Source organism: Balaenoptera acutorostrata, chromosome 16, assembly GCF_949987535.1.
Source record: "Balaenoptera acutorostrata chromosome 16, mBalAcu1.1, whole genome shotgun sequence".
Taxonomy (NCBI): Eukaryota; Metazoa; Chordata; class Mammalia; order Artiodactyla; family Balaenopteridae; genus Balaenoptera; species Balaenoptera acutorostrata.
In genome coordinates, this window is record NC_080079.1 from 76,327,678 (window position 1) to 76,354,291 (window position 26,614).

Genomic DNA, 26,614 nt, shown 5'->3' on the forward strand with positions numbered 1-26,614 from the left:
AGCTGACAAATGAATAAATGTCATAAAACAGAACCACAAGACAACTTAAGTAATTAAGCTTTAAAAGTTAATGGCTATTAATATTTATATAAAAAGTCTTCCTCCACTGGTAACTTGAGTTTTATATTCTTATATGCTAAAGTACCAAATGAGCCAATTTTCTCTGAAATACATCACAAAGTCTACAAAGATCCTTGAGAATTATTCCGATTTTAAAGACTCATTTACAGTCAAATAAATAGGTACTTAAAAAATTAAATGAATCCAGCTGTAATCTGAGATAAAAAATATGAACTCTGTTACTGAAAATATATTAACATTTCTATTATGAAGAAAAACTCATTAGTAAGGCTAAAATATCTAAGAAATTATCAGAAAGGGCGTTACGGATGATAAACTATTATTAACAACTTTAAGTAAATGATTTATATGTACTATATATGTAATATACATATATAAAATTAAAACAGTTAAGACTTTTTTTTGAAAGAACACTACTTGTTTAAATCATAAAAGTATATCCCTGCACATCAGGGAGAAAAGGAAGTGTATTCTGGTGGCTACAACAGAGATTGATTATGTACCAAAGAGATTTGTCATGCACCTCAGAATCATCATAAAAGAGATAAAAGATATATGAGAGATTAAAAGTCTAAAATTGTTAAAACGAAAACTAACTCTAAACTGTATCTTACGTGATATAACGCACTGAGCACAACTGGTAAATGCCAATGATAGCAAGCACAACCTGACTTAAAGTGGCAGCCAGGACAATCTTTTATTTAATCTGGAATAAAAACCTAATATTCTGTATTAATTTTAAAAAGCAGTCAAAAATTAAAAATTAAAAATTCTCATTTAATGTCAACCTCAGACGCAAAGCAAATAGGAATCACTCAAATAACACACTGAATTATAGAGAAGCAAACAACACAATTACTGGTTATCAGCCAAAGCAAATATTCTCCTCCTCCTCCTCTTAGTGGCAAAATCAGAGGTAAATGCACTAAACTAAACAGAACACAGAATGCCAAGAAAGAGCCTTTCAAAGTATAAAATGTAGCCAGTACACAAGCTAAAAAAATTAAGTTGATGTACATATTACACACACACACATACACACAAACACAAAACACACACACACACACACACGCACGCACGCCCCATTAGTTAGCTTTTAGAGAACTACAGTTTGGGAAACCAAATGTATCGACCAGGAACTTTTCATCCGAACTCACAAAGAAATATCAAATTTCCCAAGTTTGATGTCATATTCCTTATTTACAATGGAACAAATTAAAAACAAAAAAACTACTTCAGTTTATTAGTACCTATTATGGGCCAGGCACTGAACCAGACATTTTACATAAATTAAATGATTCACTCTCCCATACCCGGACTATGAGGGAAGGACACTGAAAGTTCTTGGTAGCAGCTAATTACTTAGAGAAAGTTTATATACTAGAAAAATACTTATACATTAATTCTTTATAATTATAAAAGTTTCTATTGCACTTATCTAATAAAATTCAGAGATCAGTTTTGGACATTTCTAACCTGTAAATCTTCTGAAGAACCCATAACGCTTCTAAAGCAGTCACAACAGGAAAATTTCAGTTTGTTGTATGATACATTTATAAATATCTGTGGTAAATAAAAAGGCCATATAGTTGAAAGATTTTTTAAAACTCTGCAAAATATAGTTTATACCATAAAATAAGCTGAAGTTCCACCTTGAAAATTTAAGATAACTATTAGTAACAAAGAGAAAATACAGGCTAATCACAGGGCTTTCCACACGGTAGATGCTCTGGAAATGTCTACGTATTTAAAAATTCAGCAAAAAGCTGAATCCTTACTAAATTTCTTAATAGTTAAAACAGTCTCCAAGTAGCAGCAAGAGTACTTCAAATATACATTTAACACACACGGAAATATAGCCACGTAAAATGAACAAACACTTATACTATATTCATCTAAACCCAGTTTTGTTTCGTTTTTTCATGTATATTTGCATGTTGTGGCCAAAATTTCAGAAGAACACTAAAATGAGCAGAGATTTTAGGCAAAGAGCTGAATACTTACTAAGTTTCTTAATAGTTGAAATAATTTCCAATATCAGTAAGGAGTACTTGAAATACACATTTGTACACACAGATATATATATTACAAAGTATAATAAACACCTTTTACTATATTTATCTAAGCATGGTTTTTTCTCTTCCCTGCTTGTCTGCATGCTGTGGCCAAATTTCAGAAAAATATGAAAATGATCAAAAAAATATTTGGTTGTACTTATTTAAAAGAACCACTAACAATGGGAATATTTAGGTTTTTTAAACCTCAGACACAAAATCAGATGCCAAAGATCACCTATAAAATCCAGGGGTCCACTGTCAGTACAGAGATTACACTGCTAAATAATTCATTATCCCAAACTGACCAAAACAAGTAAATGCTACTATCACATAAAACACAACAAAACAATTCTGGCTTTTTAAAAACTAATTACTAGCACTTTTCCATTCTTATTTTTTGCTTAAAAAATGGTTACAGGGGCTTCCCCGGTGGCGCAGTGGTTGAGAATCTGCCTGCCAATGCAGGGGACACGGGTTCGAGCCCTGGTCTGGGAAGATCCCACATGCCATGGAGCAACTAGGCCCGTGAGCCACAACTACTGAGCCTGCGCGTCTGGAGCCTGTGCTCCGCAACAAGAGAGGCCGCGATAGTGAGAGGCCCGCGCACCGCGATGAAGAGTGGCCCCCGCTTGCCACAACTAGAGAAAGCCCTCGCACAGAAACGAAGACCCAACACAGCCATAAATAAATAAATTAAAAAAAAAAAAATGGTTACAATTCTCAAAATCTAGAGCCAACATACCATCTACAAAACACCGGAGAAGGCCATCTTCCCAAATTTATATTATCTGGTTATCCAGCAGAGGTTAAGGCAGTAAGAATTGCGCTTCTCTAGCTCGAAATTTCATAAATTTCCATGATGAGAGCAAGAATAATGGATCAAAAATATGATCTTTTGCTATCAATTTGCATTAGTAGGGTCTCTGAAGGAGGCAAATACTATTTACATAATAAATGCAAATTTAAATCACTCATTTATTTTGTCAAATTTAGATTCATACATACACACACACATACAAAGAGCAAATTATAAGAATTCATTCAGCCAAAATGCATCTTAACCAAAAACAAATTTCTTACCCAGATTTTGCTTTTTCTTCTTCAGCTTCTACCTTTATGCTGAGGGATTCATCTATCCCAGTTGTCTCATCATCTTTATCTTCCAGATTTTCATTTTCTTCTGTTTTTTTCACATTAACCTCTTTTTCCTGATCAGACTGTGTAGGTATAGATTCTGATACATTCTTTTTACTTCCCTAGAAAAAGATCAGAGGAACTATACCAACAAAAGTAAAAATTGTCAACCTAATTCCATTATCTAATTGTTAGCAAAAAAAGGTACCAACGAATACTAATATTGAGAAAGTTATTTTAAGAAACTCCTAAAACACTAGGCAAAAATAGTTAACAGCTATTTTAAACACAAAAATAGCACTTAATGAAGAAAGTGCATGAACAATAAAGTATAAAATTATATAATAAATTAACTATGTAATCTTTACAGAGGATGTAGAAAATGCACCAAAGAAGGCAAAGGACTATCAACAGTATCCTATTTACCAGAGAGGGCTGAATATTTTCCTTTCTTTCAATACCCTCTTCGGTAGGCTTTTCTTCTTTTGGTATTACATTCTCCTCCTCTTCAATCTTTATTTCTTTGATTTCTGGTTCATTTTCTTCCTTAACTTTTATGTCTTTTACATTTTCACACTCCTTACAAGGCTTGTTAACAACTTTCTCTGGCAATGCCATCTGAAATTCAATATTGGCCGACCTACAGTACTCCTCAAAACCATATAAGTATCTGGAAATATGAAAAGAAGTTACATTTGGGAAAACATTTTGAAATGTTATTGTAGAGTTGTAGTTCTTAAAATATGTGTTCATTTCTCCTGTTTAAGTGCTCAGATATTGAGCTATGTTAATATTCAAATTTATTCTAGTTTAGTTCTTCCCAATCTTTTTTACTCAAACAGAAACATTTTTCAAAGAAAAATAAATTCATTAAAAAAAGATGCTAAAAGTGAAAAGACAGTCATCCTCTTAAATGTAGTAATTGTAACAACAGTAGCTATTAGAAGAATTAGTAATAGCATCTATTTGTTGAGCACTTCTTATATGCCAGGCACTGGACCTCTGAGTGCATGTAAAATTTCATTAACTCATCAGAGTAATCCTATGAGGCAAACAGTATCATCTCCTTTAAAAAAAGAGGAAATTGAGGCTTGAGAGAACAAATAAATGGTCCAAGGGCACAAAAAGCAAATAACCGGCAGAACCAGGACTCGAACCTGGGTTTATTTGACTTTAAAACTTCGGCATTTTAACTTCTACACATACTTTCCAAATTTACTTGGCCACAAAAACTTTCTTCACAGACACTCTCACAGATCTAGTATTCATGGAATACACTCTAGAAAACGCTATTATAGAGTGATTACTCTAGTAAAACTCTGGATTTCTTCTTAGAAGAAATTACTAGCCTCAGTTATATGGTAAATTCCATCCTGCTTTCTAGGTAAAATATTGAATATAGCTATATCAAGTACACCTACTTACTTTTTATAAGCACATTTAACATTGTATCCTGCTGCTGAATTTAAGACAGGGATTCCAAGATCTTGGTAGACTTGTTTCCAAACAGCTCCGCTTTCAATCTAACAGACAAAGTGAAATGAAAACTCCCAAATTAAAAGGTGGGAATGTGATAAAAGTTTGATAAATACTATATATGTGTGTGTGTGTGTGTGTGTGTGTGTATACACACAAATATTCCTATATTTGTTGGTTCCAGTCTCAAGGAATGAAAAATATCAATCTTGATAAATTCTAAATCAAAACTCTGGTTTACAACAATGTTTTAAAGTAAGTTTCGGTACTCTAACAAATCTCAGAGAATTACAAATGTTGAAATACTAGGCCATCTGACTTTTCTTTTTTTTTGGCCGCGCAGCACAGCATGCAGGATCCCACTTTCCCAACGAGGGATTGAACCGGCGCCCCCTGCAGTGGAAGCACGGAGTCTTAACCACTGGACTGCCAAGCAGTCCCCACTTGACTTTTAAAGAAACCCTGCTATATATAATAAATAAGAAAACATCCATATTCCTAAATCAAAATCTTAATGAAAAGACAGAGATAAAAATTTTTTAATGATGTATGATTTCCCATAAAATATATAAGCTAATAAATCAAAGCAATTTGATGAATCTTAGTAATGCAGAATACTTTTTTTTCCTCCAGAATAGTCTTAACTGGATGGGCACCATACATCATGGCAACCTTAAGATAATTTCTTCAGTTCAACAAAGATCTTCTGCATATATATGCAAATAATGTTTTCTACATATATAAGGCACAGTGGTAGAGATTAAGGATATAAAGAATATTAAGACAGACCCCTTATAGTCTAATGGAAAAGAGACAGAGAAAGAAAGAATTTCCACTAATATGGTTGTGTTATAACTCAGGTAGTTTATGAAAGTTTGACAAATTTAACAGTAAATCAGAAAGCTCATTTTTTAAAATCTTTAATTAAATTTAAATTTGGACTGAGGAAGCTAGCTGTTTCTAACTTGTACTCTCCATTTTCTTTTCCTTTTATTCTTAGGTTTTTATTAATAGACAATTTTAGATAATTTTTAGATGAGAAAACATGTATGAAAAACATGTTTCACTTTTGATCGTAATACTTACACTATCAAATCCTCCAAGTTTGTGTACAAGTCTGAATAACTTAAAGAGATTCAAATTTCGATATCCAAGTACAGGTCGCTTGTTAATGGGTGTGCCTATTAAAGGAAACACGAAATATATTAGAACCATGCTATATTTTTAACTTAAACTTTGAAAAGATTCAAACATTACCACCAAATATACATAGTGCAAAGTGTGTATATATGAGGAAAAAAAATCCCTTGTTAATCAAAAACATGATATCTAGTACTTAAACCCATTTCATTAAAAATTTTTTTTTCCTATATCAGATTTTTGAAACCTTATTTATATGATTTCATTCAACTTTCATTCCCCTGATGAGCAAAAGAATAAATTAAATGAAGCAAAATAGAATACCAACAAAAATTTTTAAAAATCAGAGTAACAAGGTTTGGTAGAACTGAAAAAAGTTTTGAGATAATTGATGGGCAACTGCGTCACAATGAGAGTTATCTTTATGATACTTCCTTTGTATTTTACTAATTTTCTACTATTCTAAAGAATAATTCTAGAATAAAGCTATGGTGTTGTTTATTCTAACATGTGAAAAATGAAAATGTAGAAGGACACTAAAACTATCAAACTGTTAGGATGTGGTAGAGAAAACAACAGGATAGAGATACAAAACTTACTGCCCTTTCCAAAAAACATACGACTGGCATAATCACATTTTTCACTCTTTTCTAGTATTGGATTTTATTCATTTTCTTCACTTTTTTATTTATCTTACACAAAAAAGCTTAAGAAATAGCCTGCCTTCTTAGGCCAAGCCTCCATTCATACAAATAAATAATATAGGAATCAAGGACATTTTATATTGAAGAATAAAAAGATACCCACATTGTAGTAGCCACTATGATTTATGAGAGCAAAAAGAAGACCAAGCCAGTTTCTACTCATCAACAATACAAAACTGGATTAAAAAAACATTAATTCACAGAGCACAGTAGCACTTTCAAGTATTATTCATTCATTTTGTCCTTCTCCTTAAGCTAGAAAGCTTTCTGCCTCTCACCACTCCTTTTCTAGCATCTTCCCAGGAAAGGAGAAACTATACTCTGAACAGCAGATAAGAAAGAGAGTAACAGGGCCATAGTTACCGGTGGACTACATCATCACTGCAAATTAAAAGTTATTGCTAGGTACCCATTCCTCTTTCCCCCAATGCTCTTATTTCTTAAACCACAAAAGCAGATTCGATAAGTTAAGCCCAGGCTCACCTTGAGACTTGGTCACCTTTCTCTATGGATGGTTTAATTCTGTTCTTAGTTCTATGTGGCTAGGTTGTAAGAAGACTTATAAGGCCCATCTTAGAATGTGTGCTCACTCTCTCTCTCTCTCTCTCTCTCTCTCTCTCGCTCACTCACATACACAAACACACACACATGCTGGGAATAGCAAACAGTGATTTTAGAGAAGAGGCTTTTCTACAGGCATGTATGTAGGCTCAAGTAAAATGGTACTCTGATTCCCATTCTGCTACTGTTTCCTAGTGTAAGAGTTCTTTGGGTGGGGGGGTTTCCATAAATGAGTGGGGGGACAGACAGGACAGAATACAGTAATTTATGGGTCCATGGCCATAATATCCATCAAAATACTGTCAAATTCCATATTCCACTTCCTATGTGACAGACACTATACTAGGATGCTGGTGATTGGAAATCAAAAAGATAGCCATGATTACCAGTGACATGCAGCTTAAGAAACAGAATTCTTACTTTAAGATATTAATTATCTGATACCTACATTCATGATGAATAAAAGAAAAAACACTCACCTCTATCTTCCATAAATTTGTACAACTGTTGAAGAAAGTTCTCCCTTTCCTCTGGAAATGGTTCTATTTCTTCCTAATTTTAGTCACAGAAGAACAGAATATTATTTTCCTCAGTTAAGCATTTTACTAACACAAGTAGATTTCCTACCAACAGCAAAGACTAATACTAGAATATTTCAAAGGCTTTTTACCAAATTAAAATTATTTCTTAACACTAAGCTATTCAAAACCAGAAAGCCTGAACATTTTATGCTTTACAGAGAAATATGTCCTAAAAGGTATCTCAATAGTGACAATAGTGAATGTAAATGCTCATGTAAGAAATGAGACCAGCAAAATGATTCACGAACTTTTTACCAGATCAGAGATCTAGTCTTTCATCAGGGTCATAGGCTCAAGAAGACCTACTCTCACTTATATTAAATTGGGTCAGGGTTCACCATCAAAACTAACTCTATTATTGCTCCTCAAGGAACTAAACAAGTGTGGGTCCCATTAACTGCAACTACAATTATCCTTCATTATATACGGCCCCACTGTATAGTGCTTCGAGCTTATAAAATCAGTAAAGTGGGGAACAAACTTGATCTACAATACCTGAAGATTCAGACTTAGGGAAATCTTCAAGTAATAAAATAGTTCCCCGATTTATCAATTACAAGGGAGGGACTAGCTTCTTGCTGCTGTGGCCAGGGGCTGTGGCAGTAGGGAGCTGGTCCTGAAGCAACCTGCAAGGAGCAGGGTAGCAGGTGAGATGGAAGAACTCATCAATTCAGTGACTGTCAAGCCATTCAACAAACATTTAATGAGCACCGGTAAGTGTAGGCGCTACGCCAGGTGCTGAGTCAAATCGAAGAGAAAAAAGTGATGGCACCTGCCATTACAGAACATGATCAGGAGTAACCGCAGAGGAAGTGATTCAAAACATACACCTAGGCTTTACAGTTACTCTGGCTGAAACAAATGTAGTCCTAATAGTAAAAGTCAGGAGCATACTTTTCAACTGGTAGTCTAAATAAATCATTTTAGTTTTAAAAATCATGAGCCTAAAGCCACTGTTTGAGTGAGATTTGCCTCTTTATTTTATAAGCTAGCAGAAAAAAGGAAGGAAGTTAAAACAACAAAAACTCATGTTGATAAACTATTATGCTTGCTAATTGGAAGAGAAGAATCAACGACAATTATTAGTTTGCTCAGGATAAATCTGTATTTCTCAACTTAAACATGGTCCACATACACTGGATTGTGGTAAGGTAGTCAGATGTAAGTCTAAGGAAATCTGTTTTCTAGATATTATCTTAAATGCCCCCAAGGTACAATATTTGACTTACATAAACTGTCAAATGTATTCCTGTTGCAACAAAATTTAAGTGAAGTTTCTATTTAACTTAAAAAAAAATGTTTAAACTGGAAACCAGATCTGCTTATACAAAAACATTGGTAAAACATAAATCTAAGTGACAGAAGTTTTGATAACTAATACTTATTGATCATCTGTTACACATTACACACTACGACAGAGTAAAAGTAAGACAGAGTCCCTACCGTTGAGGAGCTTACAGATTAGTAGGAGAGAAAACAAATAGAAAATAAATGTATGGAGAGCCTCCCATCAAGCCTCTTAGATAGCCTCAACCACCAGAGGGCAGACAACAGAAGCAAGAAAAACTACAATCCTGCAGCCTGTGGACCAAAAACCACAGTTACAGAAAGACAGAGAAGATGAAAAGGCAGAGGGCTATGTACCAGATGAAGGAACAAGAAAAAACCCCAGAAAAACAACTAAATGAAGTGGAGATAGGCAACCTTCCAGAAAAAGAATTCAGAATAATGATAGTGAAGATGATCCAGGACCTTGGAATAAGAATGGAGGCAAAGATTGAGAAGATGCAAGAAATGATTAACAAAGACCTAGAAGAATTAAAGAACAAACAAACAGAGATGACCAATACAATAACTGAAATGAAAACTACACTAGAAGGAATCAATAGCAGAATAACTGAGGCAGAAGAAAGGATAAGTGACCTGGAAGACACAATGGTGGAATTCACTGCTGCGGAACAGACTAAAGAAAAAAGAATGAAAAGAAATGAAGACAGCCTAAGAGACCTCTGGGACAACATTAAACGCAACAACATTCGCATTATAGGGGTCCCAGAAGGAGAAGAGAGAGAGAAAGGACCAGAGAAAATATTTGAAGAGATTATAGTCGAAAACTTCCCTAACATGGGAAAGGAAATAGCCACCCAAGTCCAGGAAGCGCAGAGAGTCCCATACAGAATAAACCCAAGGAGAAACAAGCCGAGACACATAGTAATCAAAGAGGCAAAAATTAAAGACAAAGAAAAATTACTGAAAGCAGCAAGGGAAAAACGACAAATAACATACAAGGGAACTCCCATAAGGTTAACAGCTGATTTCTCAGCAGAAACTCTGCAAGCCAGAAGGGAGTGGCATGATATACTTAAAGTGATGAAAGGGAAGAACTTACAACCAAGATTACTCTACCCGGCAAGGATCTCATTTAGATTTGATGGAGAAATCAAAAGCTTTACAGACAAGCAAAAGCTAAGAGAATTCAGCACCACCAAACCAGCTCTACAACAAATGCTAAAGGAACTTCTCTAAGTGGGAAACACAAGAGAAGAAAAGGACCTACCAAAACAAACCCAAAACAATTAAGAAAATGGTCATAGGAACATACATATCGATAATTACCTTAAACGTGAATGGATTAAATGCCCCAACCAAAAGACATAGACTGGCTGAATGGATACAAAAACAAGACCCATATATATGCTGTCTACAAGAGACCCACTTCAGACCTAGGGACACATACAGACTGAAAGTGAGGGGATGGAAAAAGATATTCCATGCAAATGGAAATCAAAAGAAAGCTGGAGTAGCTATACTCATATCAGATAAAATAGACTTTAAAATAAAGAATGTTACAAGAGACAAGGAAGGACACTACATAATGATCCAGGGATCAATCCAAGAAGAAGATATAACAATTATAAATATATATGCACCCAACATAGGAGCACCTCAATACATAAGGCAACTGCTAACAGCTATAAAAGAGGAAATCGACAGTAACACAATAATAGTGGGGGACTTAAACACCTCACTTACACCAATGGACAGATCATCCAAAATGAAAATAAATAAGGAAACAGAAGCTTTAAATGACACAATAGACCAGATAGATTTAATTGATATATATAGGACATTCCATCCAAAAACTGCAGATTACATGTTCTTCTCAAGTGCGCACGGAACATTCTCCAGGATAGATCACATCTTGGGTCACAAATCAAGCCTCAGTAAATTTAAGAAAATTGAAATCATATCAAGCATCTTTTCTGACCACAACGCTATGAGATTAGAAATGAATTACAGGGAAAAAAACGTAAAAAAGACAAACACATGGAGGCTAAACAATACGTTACTAAATAACCAAGAGATCACTGAAGAAATCAAACAGGAAATAAAAAAATACCTAGAGACAAATGACAATGAAAACACGACGACCCAAAACCTATGGTATGCAGCAAAAGCGGTTCTAAGAGGGAAGTTTATAGCTATACAAGCCTACCAAAAGAAACAAGAAAAATCTCAAGTAAACAATCTAACCTTACACCTAAAGAAACTAGAGAAAGAAGAACAAACAAAACCCAAAGTTAGCAGAAGGAAAGAAATCATAAAGATCAGAGCGGAAATAAATGAAATAGAAACAAAGAAAACAATAGCAAAGATCAATAAAACTAAAAGTTGGTTTTTTGAGAAGATAAACAAAATTGATAAGCCATTAGCCAGACTCATCAAGAAAAAGAGGTAGAGGACTCAAATCAATAAAATCAGAAATGAAAAAGGAGAAGTTACAACAGACACCACAGAAATACAAAACATCCTAAGAGACTACCACAAGCAACTTTATGCCAATAAAATGGACAACCTGGAAGAAATGGACAAATTCTTAGAAAGGTATAACCTTCCAAGACTGAATCAGGAAGAAACAGAAAATATGAACAGACCAATCACAAGTAATGAAATTGAAACTGTGATTAAAAATCTTCCAACAAACAAAAGTCCAGGACCAGATGGCTTCACAGGTGAATTCTATCAAACATTTAGAGAAGAGCTAACACCCATCCTTCTCAAACTCTTCCAAAAAATTGCAGAGGAAGGAACTCTCCCAAACTCATTCTATGAGGCCACCATCACCCTGATACCAAAACCAGACAAAGACACTACAAAAAAAGAAAATTACAGACCAATATCACTGATGAATATAGATGCAAAAATCCTCAACAAAATACTAGCAAACAGAATCCAACAACACATTAAAAGGATAAAAAAAAAAAAAAAAAAAAGAAAATAAATGTATGTACACGTATATATGTAGGCAAAAATTTCTACAAGGAATAGTAGTAGTTTAGATTAGCAAATCAAGTGATTAACTTTTCCTAAGGTGAGGAAGGTGATAGTTCTCAGAAAGTTTCCCTTTACAGAGGGGACATGTCAGTAGGATTTAAAAAACCGAACAGGACTGTGTCAGGCTGATGGGGGAGGGCACTGTAGGCAGAGGTATTGGTTTGTGCAGAGGTGAGTAGAAACGAGCTATATAATTTGATGTTGCTGCAACATAATATTCATAAGTAGAAGCGTAGGGAGTTAGTTCCCTGGCGGTCCAGTGATTAGGACTCAGCACATTCACTTCTGTGGCCTGGGTTCAATCCCTGGTCAGGGAACTAAGATCCTGCAAGATGCACCACACAGCAACGCCCCCACCTCCCCCCAAAAAGTAGGAGGGTATACCAAGGGAAGTAATATAAAAAAAGGCAGGGGTGGGACTACAAAGGGAGGTTCTAAAAGTGAAGCTTGATTTTCAGAGTGATAAGAAGCAACTGCAGAGGTTTTAAGCAAGGAACTGATGGCTCCGAGCACTTTAAATAAAAGGCAGTGGGGAAGAAGACTGAAGCCTGGGAAACTTTTACACTACACACTGTCATAGATCACTATATTATAAAACATAAACTCTAAAACAATCTTATTTCATTACTAGTTGCTTACTACAGTTAAATGGCAGAATTTCATAACTTACCTAAAATATTACATATTGACATTAACTTATCTTTGTTTCCTAGAAACATTAAATACAATTCACTTCATGGCCACGTACTGCAGCTTCACTATCTGCACCATTCCCCCAATAACTGTGATAAAGTTGTCCAACAAACCATTAAAGAGCACAGTGGTGTAATGTCACTAGTAATATTATGAGCATCTTTTCCCAGTACTTGTCATTGCTAGACCTAAAGTAACAGCTACAATAAAATCTAAATTTAGCTCCTTGATCCATATAAATTGACAGATGTCTTATTTATGATCTAATTAGAACTATCACTTGTATTAGATAAAGTCATTTAAGATTCTCTGAATCAAAGAGATATTAATCTTTACTTTCTTTGCTATTTATTCCTTTAATACTAGATGGAAGACATATTTTACACTTTACTAGGTATTTTAATAAAATATGCAGATGTAAACATACTATGAGGTGACAGCTGTCTACATGATGGTAAAAAGCATATGAAAGTAGAGTTTTCCTATATTAGGTAGGGATTTCCTTAACCATCTGATAAACAAAAAGCACAGTAAGATTAGGAAACACTTTTTTCCCTTTTTATTTTTTTAAGTGAAGTATAGACGACACAATATTATATTAATTTCAGGTGTATAACATTGATTCGACACATACATTATGGACTGAAGATTAAGAAATATTTTTGAGGTTACTGAGATAACTATACTTAATATTTTTAATTTCACAAGACCATATTTCTGTTTTAAGGTAAGCAAGCAAACTACCTGATTACGATGAATATCACAAGCACAACTGTATTATGAAATACTTCTAATGCTAAAAATATTTAAGCGATTGATGACTTTAGCCAAATCCCAACGCACAAAGGAAGCACGCGTCCTTCACTTGAAAAGGCGTGAACCATGTTTACTCACCTCCTCTTCACTGCTGTTGTCCTCCTTTGCTTTTTCATCATCTTCCTCCTCCTCTTCTTCCTCTGCTTCACTGCTAGAACTATCTTCTTTCAATTCAGTCTTCCAGTTAGCAGGAATAGTTCTACTTTTGTGAAATTCAAGTGCCTGATCAAAGGCTGGAAAGAGACCATAAACTGTATCAACTGGAGAAATTAAGACAACTGATTTGTCTAAAACTACTAACAGGATAGAGAAATAAAAAACTACTGTGCTGCCACCACTGGCATTTATGAAGTGTTTGCTATGAGCTAGGCACTGTGCTAACTGTTTTCCCATGCAGCAACTCATTTAATCTTAACAATCTTAGGCATTAGGCACCCATTTTATAGATGGCAAAACTGCTACCATTTGAAGGTGACTTAGGTTCAAACAAAGACAAGAGAAAAGGGGCAGTTTTCTTCTTTTAAATGAAAATTAAGAGTGTCTAGTAAAAAACACTTTAAGATAGGTAAATCTTTAATCGTTTTATCAAAAAAAAAGAGATTATTAAACAGTATTATATACCAGGCACAGAGTCATTGTAATAACACACAATACCTGAAAATATACTATAAATATGTCCTCTACATTTTTCGTTAAGCCTGAATTAAAATTATATTAACAATTAGCTTAAACCAAAATTAGCTAGACAGTTATTCTCACTTTATAATACATGGAAATAAATTCTAAACCATAAATTCTTGATGATTTTTAACCAGTCTACATAGCATATTATTTGATTCAGTGAACACCGTCAAAGAAAAAATAAACAGCTATTTATAATGCCAAAAATCAAGTAAGAGATGCAATTATCACGTATTCCTTAATAAAATAGAACTACGGTTATAAGAAATGCCAAATCAAAATTACTTTGATTCCTGTTTCTACCATCCTCAGGAACTAATATTTTATTTACTAGGCAAAAGCCAGACTACAGTAACAGCTGATGATATTTTTCTTTCCCATTTTTAGATTATTGTCCCAATTATAAGCTAAAAAAAAGAAAAAGAATACCTATGATAACAAAAGGCACGTGGGTTTACAAAAGTATGTCACAAAGAACCAAATGTAACTTCAAAGACTTAAAAACAATTTTAAGACCAAAAGAATATTTAATCTTCAGAAATACTTTTTACTTTTTTTTTTTTGCCCATGCCACGCAACTTGCAGGATCTTAGTTCCCCAACCAGGGATCGAACCCGGGCCCCAGCAGTGAAAGCTCCAGAGTCCTAACCACTGGACCACCAGGGAATTCCCCATCAGTTTTTAAATTAACTATAATTTGTTCCAAGATTATCCTTACCTTGTTTTAATACAGCATCAGGCTTTGGTGCAGTGTCGCTAGTAATTTCATGGACATCCTTTCTTGGTACTGAAGTACTATATTATTTTTTTAATTTTAAAGGAAAAAACCCACAAAAATACAACAGAGATTAATTAAGAGTCCAATTACCTACCACAGAAAGATACTGAAAACATGGGAATACTGACATTTACAATGAAAATGATTGCATACAGGGTTGCAAGTCCCAAATAAAATGCTAGGCAGGATGTTAAAATATGTAATCATCTACAGAAGGACCCCACCTTAAGAGATGTTTTATAAACAACAAGGTATTCTCAAATATCAGAGGACTTAGCTAAATGCAATACTAAAAATACTGAAACACTGAAAATAATAAATTAAAATGTTTGGATAGCAGAATGCATCAATCCAATAAAAAATAAGTTAAATAGCAAGAATTGGCCATCATCTTAGGATAAGCACAAGAAATTACTAAATTTAAGACTGGAAGAACATGTACTATTTTATAATGTAAAATATAACAATTTTTTCTTAAACTGAATTCTAGGTTCACAAGCAAACTTCTAATATATAATTTAAGGTTTTTCACGGAACTTAGCAACCATAAGGAGGGGTTGGATGCAAGCAACTGGGAGAGGTTCATTCTATCATATACATCATATATATTTCCTGTTTTACACTAATAAATCATCATTCATCTTTTCTGCACTTGGTTTGTCTCAACCAACCCACAAAAGCCTAAAAATTATTCCAAATACATTTTTCAGCCTGCTTTTTTGAACTTTTTATTTAAAAATTTCAAATATATACAAAAGTAGACAGAACAGTACAATGAACTCCCACATATCCATTACCCAACTACAATAATCATTAATTCAGAGTCACTGTTTCATTTATACCCCTACCTATCACCTCCCACCCCAGCTGGATTATTTTGAAGCAAATCCCAGACATACATTATATAATTTAATTTATACTATTTCATTACGGAGCTTTAAAAGAAAATTCTTTTAAAAATATAACCATATCACTATCACACATTTAAAAATTCACAGTAATTTCTTAATATCATCAAACCAGTATTCAATTTCAATGTTCAAATTTCTCTGATTATCTCCATTTTGTGAAAGTGAGTTTCATATAGATTGTTTTTAAAAATCACATTTCAGAACTTGAAAACCCGACCACCAATCTTAAAGCATGATGATTCTTTTAAAGTATAGTCACCCAATAAGGCAAAATATAAAATACATGGATTTTCTAGTCACACAATTCTTCAAGAAAGAAAAAAACATAGTTTTTCAGTTCCAGAAAAGTTCTACATGAAAGGTCACTTTCTTAATACTTAACATACATTTATAGTAACTCACTTTAATCCTCAGCCCTACTGCAGAAGTCACATGTTACACAACAGGGTAACACTAACCCGTGTAGACATAATTAAAAATGAGAGAAGATCCTAATTAGACATTCAAAAACAATAAATATATCAATATCAATCAAGTATTAGATGTGGTAGATATATCGAATTTTCCTCAATAAATCATCAGCTATTACACAGGCAAATACTGACAAATTAGACAGCACTTAGAGTCTAGTTTAGAAAAGACCAAATGAACAAGAAAAGACATATCATAAGACTACTATACTTAATGATAATACGAAAAATGATCATACTCTGAAACATTCTGTATGATGAGAAGGAAAAGCATAAGGTCATTGGAAATAACTAACTTATAATTTACCATCCCAATCTGGAAAAACAGCATATTTTTCATACCAAGTGAATTATACTTACAATTTGCCATCTTTGAAAGATCGAACAAGAATATTATCTTTTTTCACAGCAATTTCATCACTACAATCAGGACAAACCACCTTTTAAAAAAAGTGTGAAACTATTATAACTAAAAGCACATTTATAGATAGTTATATAAGTATCAATTATTTAAATCTTTTTCAAAATAGTTTCAGCTTAAAATTTAAAAACTAATTTTAGTTTGAGGGTAAACAGCTACACACACATGTGGGAACACACACAAGTAATTTTAAGTTTATCCTTCCAGCTCTCTGGATTATCCACATTGTTTTCTGACACAGGCACGGTGTTGAGAGCAGAACTGTGGCTATGACTAGACTGAAGCTGTGGACCAAGTCTAGGCAGAAATAGAAAGCTGGAATGAGAGTAGCTCAGGGGTGGAAAAAGAGGGAGAGCTAGTCCTAACAAAGGATCTGCAGCAGGGCTAAGAGAACAGCAGGGACCAAAATGGGATCAGATATCAGAACCTTAATCAGAGCACTCTCTATCTTAAAAAAGACAGAGACGACGTTCTACTGATTATTTACATTTAAATATACACGTTAACACATGCTAAAATTTCTCCATAATACTACCCACTCTAAAAAGTAAGCATTTTAAGCTGGGTACCTTCCTGGAGTCTGTATAAGATTTATTATGAACAAAATAAAAGATTTATTTTATTTGAAGTCATCTCAACTATTATTTAAAGTAAGGATAAAGCATGCCTTCCCAAAGGTAATACTAACGTTAAGACACCTATAAATTTTTATTATTTTAATCCCGAGATAGCCCACTATATATACCAAGAACAACAGTATAGTTATAGTTTTTAATGAAAAATGGGCTAAATATGACAGATTTGTTTTAAGGACTGTCTCATTAGCTCTGAAAAATGACACAATAGTTCATAAAGGCATGTATTCTCACCACAGGTTTGAGAGGAGTGAGAAACAGGTAAGTTCTAGTTCAGTCTTTAAAAGGTTAACAATTTCCATAATTGTAACTGCACTGCATTAAGCGTTGCTTAAATGTTGATGGCATTATGAAATAATTCACTCATGAAAGTCTTTTACATGCATTAGCATCTACGAAAACTTTCCTATCATTTCAAAAAAGTCCAGAAGTAAGTACTTAATACCTGTTCATTCATTCATCCAGCCACTCTACAAATATTAACTATTTCATCAAAGTACCGTACTGGACCACAGAGGCCTAATCAGTCACCGTTCCTCCCCACAATGAGCTTGTAGTCTAGCTGGAAAGACAAGCACTAAACAAGTAAGTGCACATTTATTTAACTGCTATTGTGATAAGTCCTTATCTAGGTGGTCAGGGACCAGTTTCTTGAGGACACAACATTTAAGCTCAGCTTTGAAAGCTGAGTAGGAACTGGCTTGACGAAGGATGTATGTGTGTACACGCGTGTACCACAGGGCTGCGCTGCAAGCAGAGGAAACAGATTATGCGAAGGGCCTAACACAGCAAGCAGTGGAGCCCATTCTAGGAAGCAAAAGGTCAATGTAGCTAACTTTCTGCCTGGGCTAAATAAGTGAGGTAAGCAGAGTTCAGATTTGTCAATCTTGTAGGCCATGTTAATTCTGAGGATAAAATCTAAACTCTTCAAGGGAAGGATCCAAAGCAAGATAATGTCATAATAGAATTGCCTTTTAAAAGATTACTTTGACTGTCATAAAGAAAACGGACCAGAGAAGGACAAGAGTTGGAAGAGATGAAGCTACTGCAAATCTTCCAGGTGAGAGATGGTGACCTGGATGTAAACTGGTGCTGATGGCAAATTAGAGGAACAAGAAATTTTAGAGATAATTAGGGAAGTGGAGAGATGACAGAGAAGAGGATGCTTACACTTCTGCCTCGTGCAAATGGTGTCATTCACAGGGAGAGGAAACAACGGAGAAGGGTCATGTTTGGGAATAAGGGAGGAGAGAATAAATATAGCTTTAGTCTTATTAAATTTTGAGGTGACTAAAGGGCAGCCAAGTGGAGATAATGATAGATAGATACCCAGGTCCAGAGCTCAGAGTAGGGGTCTGAACTCTAAGCTGTAAACTTGGGAGTAAACAGTCTAAATATCAGGGCTCTAAAACTGTGAGCCAAAATCACACATTTTTTTCTTTCTCACGAGCTTAGGATTTTGAAAACCATACACGTGACAGCTTTGGCCAGTGCTGACGATGGCGTGTAAGTGGGTTCACTCTCCATTCTGTTACAGGAACTACAATCCACATTTTATCCCATTCACCCATGCATGTGATTTTCTTTGGTCCCTAAGACATTTCAGTTTATTATCTCTGCAACCAATGCTATAAAAGGGGATGAGATCACCCTAAAGAGAATACAATGTGATATATTCTGAACCTTGAACAACAACATTTAAAGCTTGGTTAGAGGAGAAACAGTGAAGGAAACTAAAAAAGAGGACTGCGTGAGTCAGGGAAGCTAAGATTTCCTCCCCTTAAAATGGGGGTAAATACCACTTATGTCTCAGCCTCAATTAGGATTAAATGAGACCATGTGCTTACATGAACAAGCTAGCACAGTGCCTGGCCAGGGTAAGTGCTCAAAACATGGTGGCTATTAATAGTTCCTAGAAGTATGCAATTGTTCTCTAACATGATGTTACCAAGCACTTGTTAAAATTTACTCAATTTATAAACACTAATTTTAAAAATAGAAATGCAAATACTGTTTATGTGATTATGTCAAGATTGTTTGATTCAAAACACAATTTCACACTCTAGTTGACAAAAATTATTTATCACTTTCCAAAAGATCTCAAATTTGTGGGGAGGATAATATGTATCACTAATGCTAAGATTTTTAAAATAATGATAAAATCGTTGACTAAGCAGATTACTAACCTTTCAGTATTGTATATCTTTAAATATTTTTCTCATCATCAAGGAAGCTATTTAGAAATTATGATGAGAGAATCTTAAATTAATACTGAAAATACTAAAGTGCAAATTTTAATGTTCCTTTTGTTTTAGAAAAAGACACACAAAGCTCTTTTAAAACATGTTTTCAAAAGAAATTCTTTCAAAGAATCTTAGTGCTTTAGGAAAAAAGAAATGATCACATACACTGACACTTAAGTTTTTAGCTTGCCATTAACCCAAAGCTTGACAAGTTACTTAACCCTTCTAACACTCAGTTTCCTTATCTCTAAATGAGGATAAATAATACATACCTCATAATCAGCATAAAGACCTTAGCACAATCCTTACACATAACAGGCATCCAATAAATGTGTAATGGATAGATGGATATATGCAGAAGTACAAACGTATCATAAAGTATTTAAATTTATTAAAATAATTGCCCTCATCAGTTTTAATTGTAACTGTAAGAGTTGACAATTATTGGGCACTTATTTTGTGCAAAACACTTAACACTCGGGATAAAGAATACAAAGTGTTTACCAAAAAGGATGAAAAATTGATATCATTTGTAGACAACAGTAGAAAACAAGATTCTGTTCTTCTTTTGCAGCCTTTTGCATGGTAGATTTAGAAGTTTTAAAAGTTTGCATGAGGAATTTTTCACCCAAAATTGAGCAGTGTAACATACCTAGCCTCTAAAATTATCATGATTTTCATCCTTTCTCGGATGACTGCAGGAGTTCTTTGTACTCAGAAATAACTTTCAAAGTAATTTTGTGTGACCTGAATGATGCTAAAACCATTTCCCCATTTTGTACCTATGAAAAAACACTAGTAAGAAAATCAACTGTTTTCTTCATGAACTTATATAGTTGAAAGTTAAACTCTTTCATACTGAAGTTACTCACCAATGCAGGAAACCATAGTGCTTTCTTTTTATCCAAACTAACGTAATCTACACATACAACTTTTCCTAGCAGCTCATCAATCTGTTTCCTATCATCCTCATCTTCATCACTGGAGGATGAAGAAGACTCTTCCTCTGGTCTAGGGAAAGAAAAAAAATGAAATATTTCTATTTATCTTCACAAAGAATAAGCACACCAAGCTGATGAATACAGGTATTCTAGAAATCTTACCCCGTTTCCTACAACCTACAGAATGGCTAATTTAAATTTTTAAATAATTTTCTAAATTTCTAAAGAACAATTTTAAAAAGGTTATCATTAGAGGAAAGCAATCCATTTTCCTAAAAATCTTCTGGATTTATTTAGTGCTATTTTAAAAGATTAAGGGAAAAATCAGAACAGAATAACACTGGTCCCCAAATTATCAAAAAGCTAAAGGCTCTATATGAAGCATCCCGGTACTGCACTAAAATATCCTAGATCCTCCTCTCAGATTAAAGGAATTCTGGAGGTGGTAGTTTTACACTCCCAGTACAAAGCTAATTTTATTTATTTATTTATTTTGGCCACACCACACGGCTTATGGGATCTTCAGTTCCCCAACCAGGGAATTGAACCCAGGCCACCACAGTGAGAGCACTGGAGTCCGAACCACTGGACCGCCAGGGAATTCCTCCAAAGCTAATTTTAAAAAGGGGAAGGCAGATCTTTATTAATGGGGGTCAGGCTGGGGAGAGGAAACACTCTGGTAAGAGATCACCACTGCTGTCTTTAATAACAAATATACACAAACTACATATTCATAAGATGCACAATATGGTTCTTTTGTATTATGCTAAAAATTCCTTTCAGTTACATTGTATACTGGACTAGTAAGTTAGAAAAAAGAAAAAGGAACTATCCAAAACCATCCATTTGATGTTAGAGGAAAGTATAGTAAAAAGGAAAACAAAAACAAAAACAAATTCTGAATCTGGTTCCCAGAAAGCCCACAATTAGTGGTAAAGAAAACAGATTCTAATAACTGTGCTCAAAATGCCCAGTGACCTAACTGTAGTGACCTAAATGGGAAGGAAATCCAAAAAAGAGGGGACATATGTATACGTATAGCTGATTCACTTTGCTGTACAGTAGAAACACAACACTGTAAAGCAACTATACTCCAATAAAAATTAAATGAGCTTTATGAATCAAAAAAAAAAGCCCAGAATAAGTAATGATACTAAGAATGCTGAATAAATAGACTGCAAGAGAATTAGAAATATAATAAAATAAAAATGATATTTTTATAAAATAAAACAGGATAACAATATAAATGTCATCCTTTTATATTTATATATTCCAACGTAAATATAAAGGAAGCAAAACCTATTATAATACTATTAAACATTTTAGAGTGATGGGGGAATATCACTATCTAATTTCAGTGATCACTCAATTAACCCAAAAATTGTCCCCTGATAAAAAAACAAAGCAGGGCTTCCCTGGTGGTGCAGTGGTCACCTTCCAACGCAGGGGACACGGGTTCGAGCCCTGGTCTGGGAAGATCCCACATGCCGCGGAGCAACTAAGCCTGTGCGCCACAACTACTGAGCCCACGTGCCACAACTACTGAAGCCCGTGTGCCTAGAGCCCGTGCTCCACAACAAGAGAAGCCACCACAATGAGAAGCCCGTGCACTGCAACGAAGAGCAGCCCCCGCTCACCGCAACTAGAGAAAGACCACGCACAGCAACGAAGACCCAACGCAGCCAAAAACAATGAATAAAATAAATAAATTTAAAAAAAAAAAAAAGCAAATCTTCAAAATTTGCTACTGAGTAGAACTACTGTACTTCAAATGGCACTTAAAGCAGTTTAACCCTTACTTAGAAAGTAGGTAATAGGTAGCAGGAAAAACCAACATACCTTCATATTAGCAGAGCATAAAACCTTACAAATTGGCACAAAGCTTGGGATAATAATGACAGACTTCACAAGTCTGATTTCTACTTGATTAGAAGAACTTCTCAAGGACAACACAACCAAACTTAAAACCATAATTACTGCTTTTTTCAAAGGAGTCACAGAAGACTCATTCAGCTGGGGTTTTATGGACACCCTTTATGCCATTATCATTAGCAAGACAGAAAGCCACAAAGTCACAAATAACATTAATCAAATCTGTAAAACATAGAAAGAGAAAACTGGGCTTTACTTGGCTAACAAAGTCATCTGCAACAGTAAAGAAAATTCTAATTTCTTTCGTAAGACTTCACAAATGTGAAGACTCCAGACACGAGAAAGTTATATATATATAAATGTAAACTGACCGGCTACATAAAACATCCATCCGCCTCACATCATGTCCAGACTCCACTCCAAAACCATTCCCCGCTCGTGGACTAGATTTCCTCCTCCCTCTCACCTACTCAAGCCTTTATTCCAGCAATGCTCGCTTCTCTCTCCTGTATCAATTTTTCTGCCTCTACTAGATTGAGTCCTACCAGTATAGTTATTTCTAAGAAAATGCTGTTACTTCTCCCACTTAAAAAAACAGAAGATCGGGCTTCCCTGGTGGCGCAGTGGTTGAGAATCTGCCTGCTAATGCAGGGGACACGGGTTCGAGCCCTGGTCTGGGAAGATCCCACATGCCACGGAGCAGCTGGGCCCGTGAGCCACAGCTACTGAGCCTGCGCGTCTGGAGCCTGTGCCCCGCAACGGGAGGGGCCGCGATAGTGAAAGGCCCGCGCACCGCGATGAAGAGCGGTCCCCGCACCGCGATGAAGAGTGGCCCCCACTTGCCGTAACCAGAGAAAGCCCTCGCACGAACTGAAGACCCAACACAGCCAAAAAAATAAATAAATAAATAAATAAAGTAGCTATAAAATTAAAAAAAAAAAAAATTAAAAAAAAAAAAAAAAAAAAACAGAAGATCCCCTGACCCCACTTTCTCCACCAACTACTCCTCCCCTTGGCAGAGAAAACAGCCTAGAATGCTTTATCCCCAGACATGTGGAAACTTTTTCACCTCCTCTAAGTGTCTGTTCAAATGTCACCTCAATTACGTTACTCTGATCACCTTATTCAAATTTATAACCTGCCCATCCCAATCCCCCCGCCCAACCTTACTCTTATTATTTCCACAGCACTTACAAATCTATCATACTACATAATTTACTTAATTCTTCTGTTTTCTTCTGTATTGTCCATCTCCCCGCATACGAGAGAATGTAAGCTCTAAAGGCAGAGGGGTTTTTTTGGCCACACTGCAGGGCATGTGGGATCTTAGTTCCCCAACCAGATATCAAACCCATGCCCCCTGCAGTGGAAGCGCAGAGTCTTAACTCCTAGACCGCCAGGGAAGTGCCCCGGAGATTTTATAAATGCCTGTTTTGTTCACTGATATATCCCAAGTACCTGAACAGTGCTCGGCACAGTGCAGATGCTCAATAAATATTTGTTGACTAAGTAAATGAACTGAATAGGTTTATTTCTTTTTACTGTGGTACTTCTGATTTCTATTTCTCCTGAAATCGCAAAATGTATACAATCAGTATAATGTATACAACCAGTATTAACCATACCATTATACCTAAGGCTCCTTTTAACTTTACCTTTTAGCGGAGTTTAGCCAGGAAATTGTTTACATAAGACTAGTACTCAATAAACTGATATACTAAAATAAATGAGCATCAGAAATATGTTAAGGGAGCAAAGATAGAACAAGCAGAGAGTCTGCTTGGTGTTTATTCCCCTCTGACACTGTTGCTTCTCTGGTACCAGGTATGTGTTTATAGAGCCACAACAAAATAACATACTGTCTCTGAAATAACGTCTGATTATGCCACTGGAAACAAAGCTAATTACATGATAATGTTTACCAAACAAACTAACAGCTAGACACTTAAAGCTGATCACACATCACTATTAACTGTAAATTAATTGTAAATCAAGTAAGAAGAACTTTAGACAAGACACTTGCCAAAGAATATCAAATGATGAGGTACAAATATAAAATTGAGCCAGAAACTGCAGAGGCTCAATCTCTGAAATGCAATTCGGACTTTAATGATCCTTATTCTTTCAAACAACTAACTCAGTTTCAAATTTTGTACCGTAAACTAAAAATCTGTATTAGTAGGGGCTTCCCTGGTGGCGCAGGGGTTAAGAATCCGCCTGCCAATGCAGGGGACACGGGTTCGAGCCCTGGTCTGGGAAGATCTCACATGCCGCGGAGCAACTAAGCCCGTGCACCACAACTACTGAGCCTGCGCTCTAGAGCCCGCGACCCACAACTACTGAGCCCACGTGCCACAACTACTGAAGCCCACGTGCCTAGAGCCCGTGCTCCGCAACAAGAGAAGCCACCGCAATGAGAAGCCCGCGCAACGCAATGAAGAGTAGCGCCCACTCTCCACAATCAGAGAAAAGCCCATGCACAGCAACGAAGACCCAATGTAGCCAAAAACAATAAATAAATAAAGTAAATATATTAAAAAAAAATCTGTATTAGTCAGTATCAGGAAGACTGAAAATGTGTAGCTTCTTAGAGATTAAAACATATAGAACATAAGAACATGTACAGACTTACTAAAAGGGTTTTAATTTTTTCCCAATTTTTATCAAGAAGGAAACTAGAATCAAATTCTCATATCAGAATAAAGCAGTGAATAATAAAAAGAACTTCTGGACTTAGATAGTGGTGCTGGTTGTAAAAATGTTGTGAATATACTAAAAAACACTGACCAGTGAATACTTTAAAAGGGTGAATTTTACATGTGAATTATATCTCAAAAAAAATTTTTTTTAAAGGTCTGCAGGTACAAATCACTAGTCTATTGGGTAAATCTTAGCACTGTCACTGGGTAGAACCTGTACCCACAAATAATCTCTAACAAATATCATTATAAGCCTTATTATGCTTTATCCTTTTTCTGAAGGATAACAGCAAGTAGACTGCTTTCCTACAATAGCAGTTGCATATATACTTTTGCCAGGTTATTGGAAAAAACTTCTATAATTTCAGAATTCTATTCTTTAGGTAGAATCAAAGAAAACCTCTGCATACAATGTAAATTATAAGGGCAAAATTCACTCAAGTTATACATAATCAAAAGGATCAATAACTTGCTTTAAAATATTAAGCTAGAGGATGATAATCTTTAAAAAATAAAATATCTGAATATATTAGGATTAAAAGCAGAGTATAAATAAAACAATTAAAGGAAGGTATCAAAAATAATTTTGGAATAGCTGGAGGCAGATTAACTGGTATGTGGATTAACAGTTCTTAAAAGAAAACAGAGGTAGTGATAAAGCATTGCAACAGTGGAGTCCGGGGAATCCTGGGAAGAGATAACCTTATTTATCTTTGTACAAATTTTAAATGGCAATCAGAGAACCATAATGAAGACCTTTTTGAGTTGAGTAATGGAAGAGGAAATGAAGGTCAGATAAATGACCTTAAGATCCAGGTTCCAGACTTTGTTGCAGAAAATCACTCTGAAGAAAGGGGAGAAAGAACTTTGAGGAAGCGTAATTTAAGGAGATGGGCACTTTAAACTGTGGTACTTGCCTGTGGCACTTACACACCAAGGCTTAAAGCACTAAGCATGAACATCATGACGTCTCTTGGCAGTGCGAAAGACCACAGTAGTGAGGCGGAAGGAACAGCAAGCAAAGTAAGATTGCACATGGGCTGCGCTTCATTTCCAACACTAGTAATTCTCAACCTTTTGCCTGCCTTCATACTTTGCACATGTACAGCACGATCCCAACAGCAAATCTTTCATTACACACAGATTCTCAACAGGAAAATCACTAACTCAGAATGCTAGAGTCTTTAGAAAGCAAAGATAAACTTGCTCAGTGACAAATGCATGCTTTCTTCTCATATACAAGACAGGGAGACCTCAGCTAAGGAACATAGCAGACATTTTAATAGACTATAATTTTTGGTCTTTTTTTTGGGGAGCCACACTGCACGGCTTGTGGGATCTTAGTTTCCCGACGAGGAACTGAACCTGGGCCCTTGGCATTGAAA

At 35.2% G+C, this 26,614-nt stretch overlaps 1 protein-coding gene across 6 annotated transcripts in view; it reads right to left on the minus strand.

The window, feature by feature from the left end:
- The window catches only part of ARID4B (AT-rich interaction domain 4B), a 132,558-nt gene that overhangs the window by 37,315 nt on the left and 68,629 nt on the right, over nucleotides 1-26,614 (minus strand). For all 6 annotated transcript variants that reach the window (XM_057531041.1, XM_057531043.1, XM_057531042.1 and 3 more), the window contains exons 8-16: nucleotides 20,590-20,728; nucleotides 16,779-16,858; nucleotides 14,978-15,054; nucleotides 13,657-13,811; nucleotides 7,633-7,705; nucleotides 5,835-5,929; nucleotides 4,698-4,795; nucleotides 3,699-3,942; nucleotides 3,219-3,394 (exon numbers count right to left, since the gene is read on the minus strand). In XM_057531041.1, the coding sequence (XP_057387024.1) occupies nucleotides 3,219-3,394; nucleotides 3,699-3,942; nucleotides 4,698-4,795; nucleotides 5,835-5,929; nucleotides 7,633-7,705; nucleotides 13,657-13,811; nucleotides 14,978-15,054; nucleotides 16,779-16,858; nucleotides 20,590-20,728 (1,137 nt within the window). The remainder of the gene's footprint in view (nucleotides 1-3,218; nucleotides 3,395-3,698; nucleotides 3,943-4,697; nucleotides 4,796-5,834; nucleotides 5,930-7,632; nucleotides 7,706-13,656; nucleotides 13,812-14,977; nucleotides 15,055-16,778; nucleotides 16,859-20,589; nucleotides 20,729-26,614) is intronic.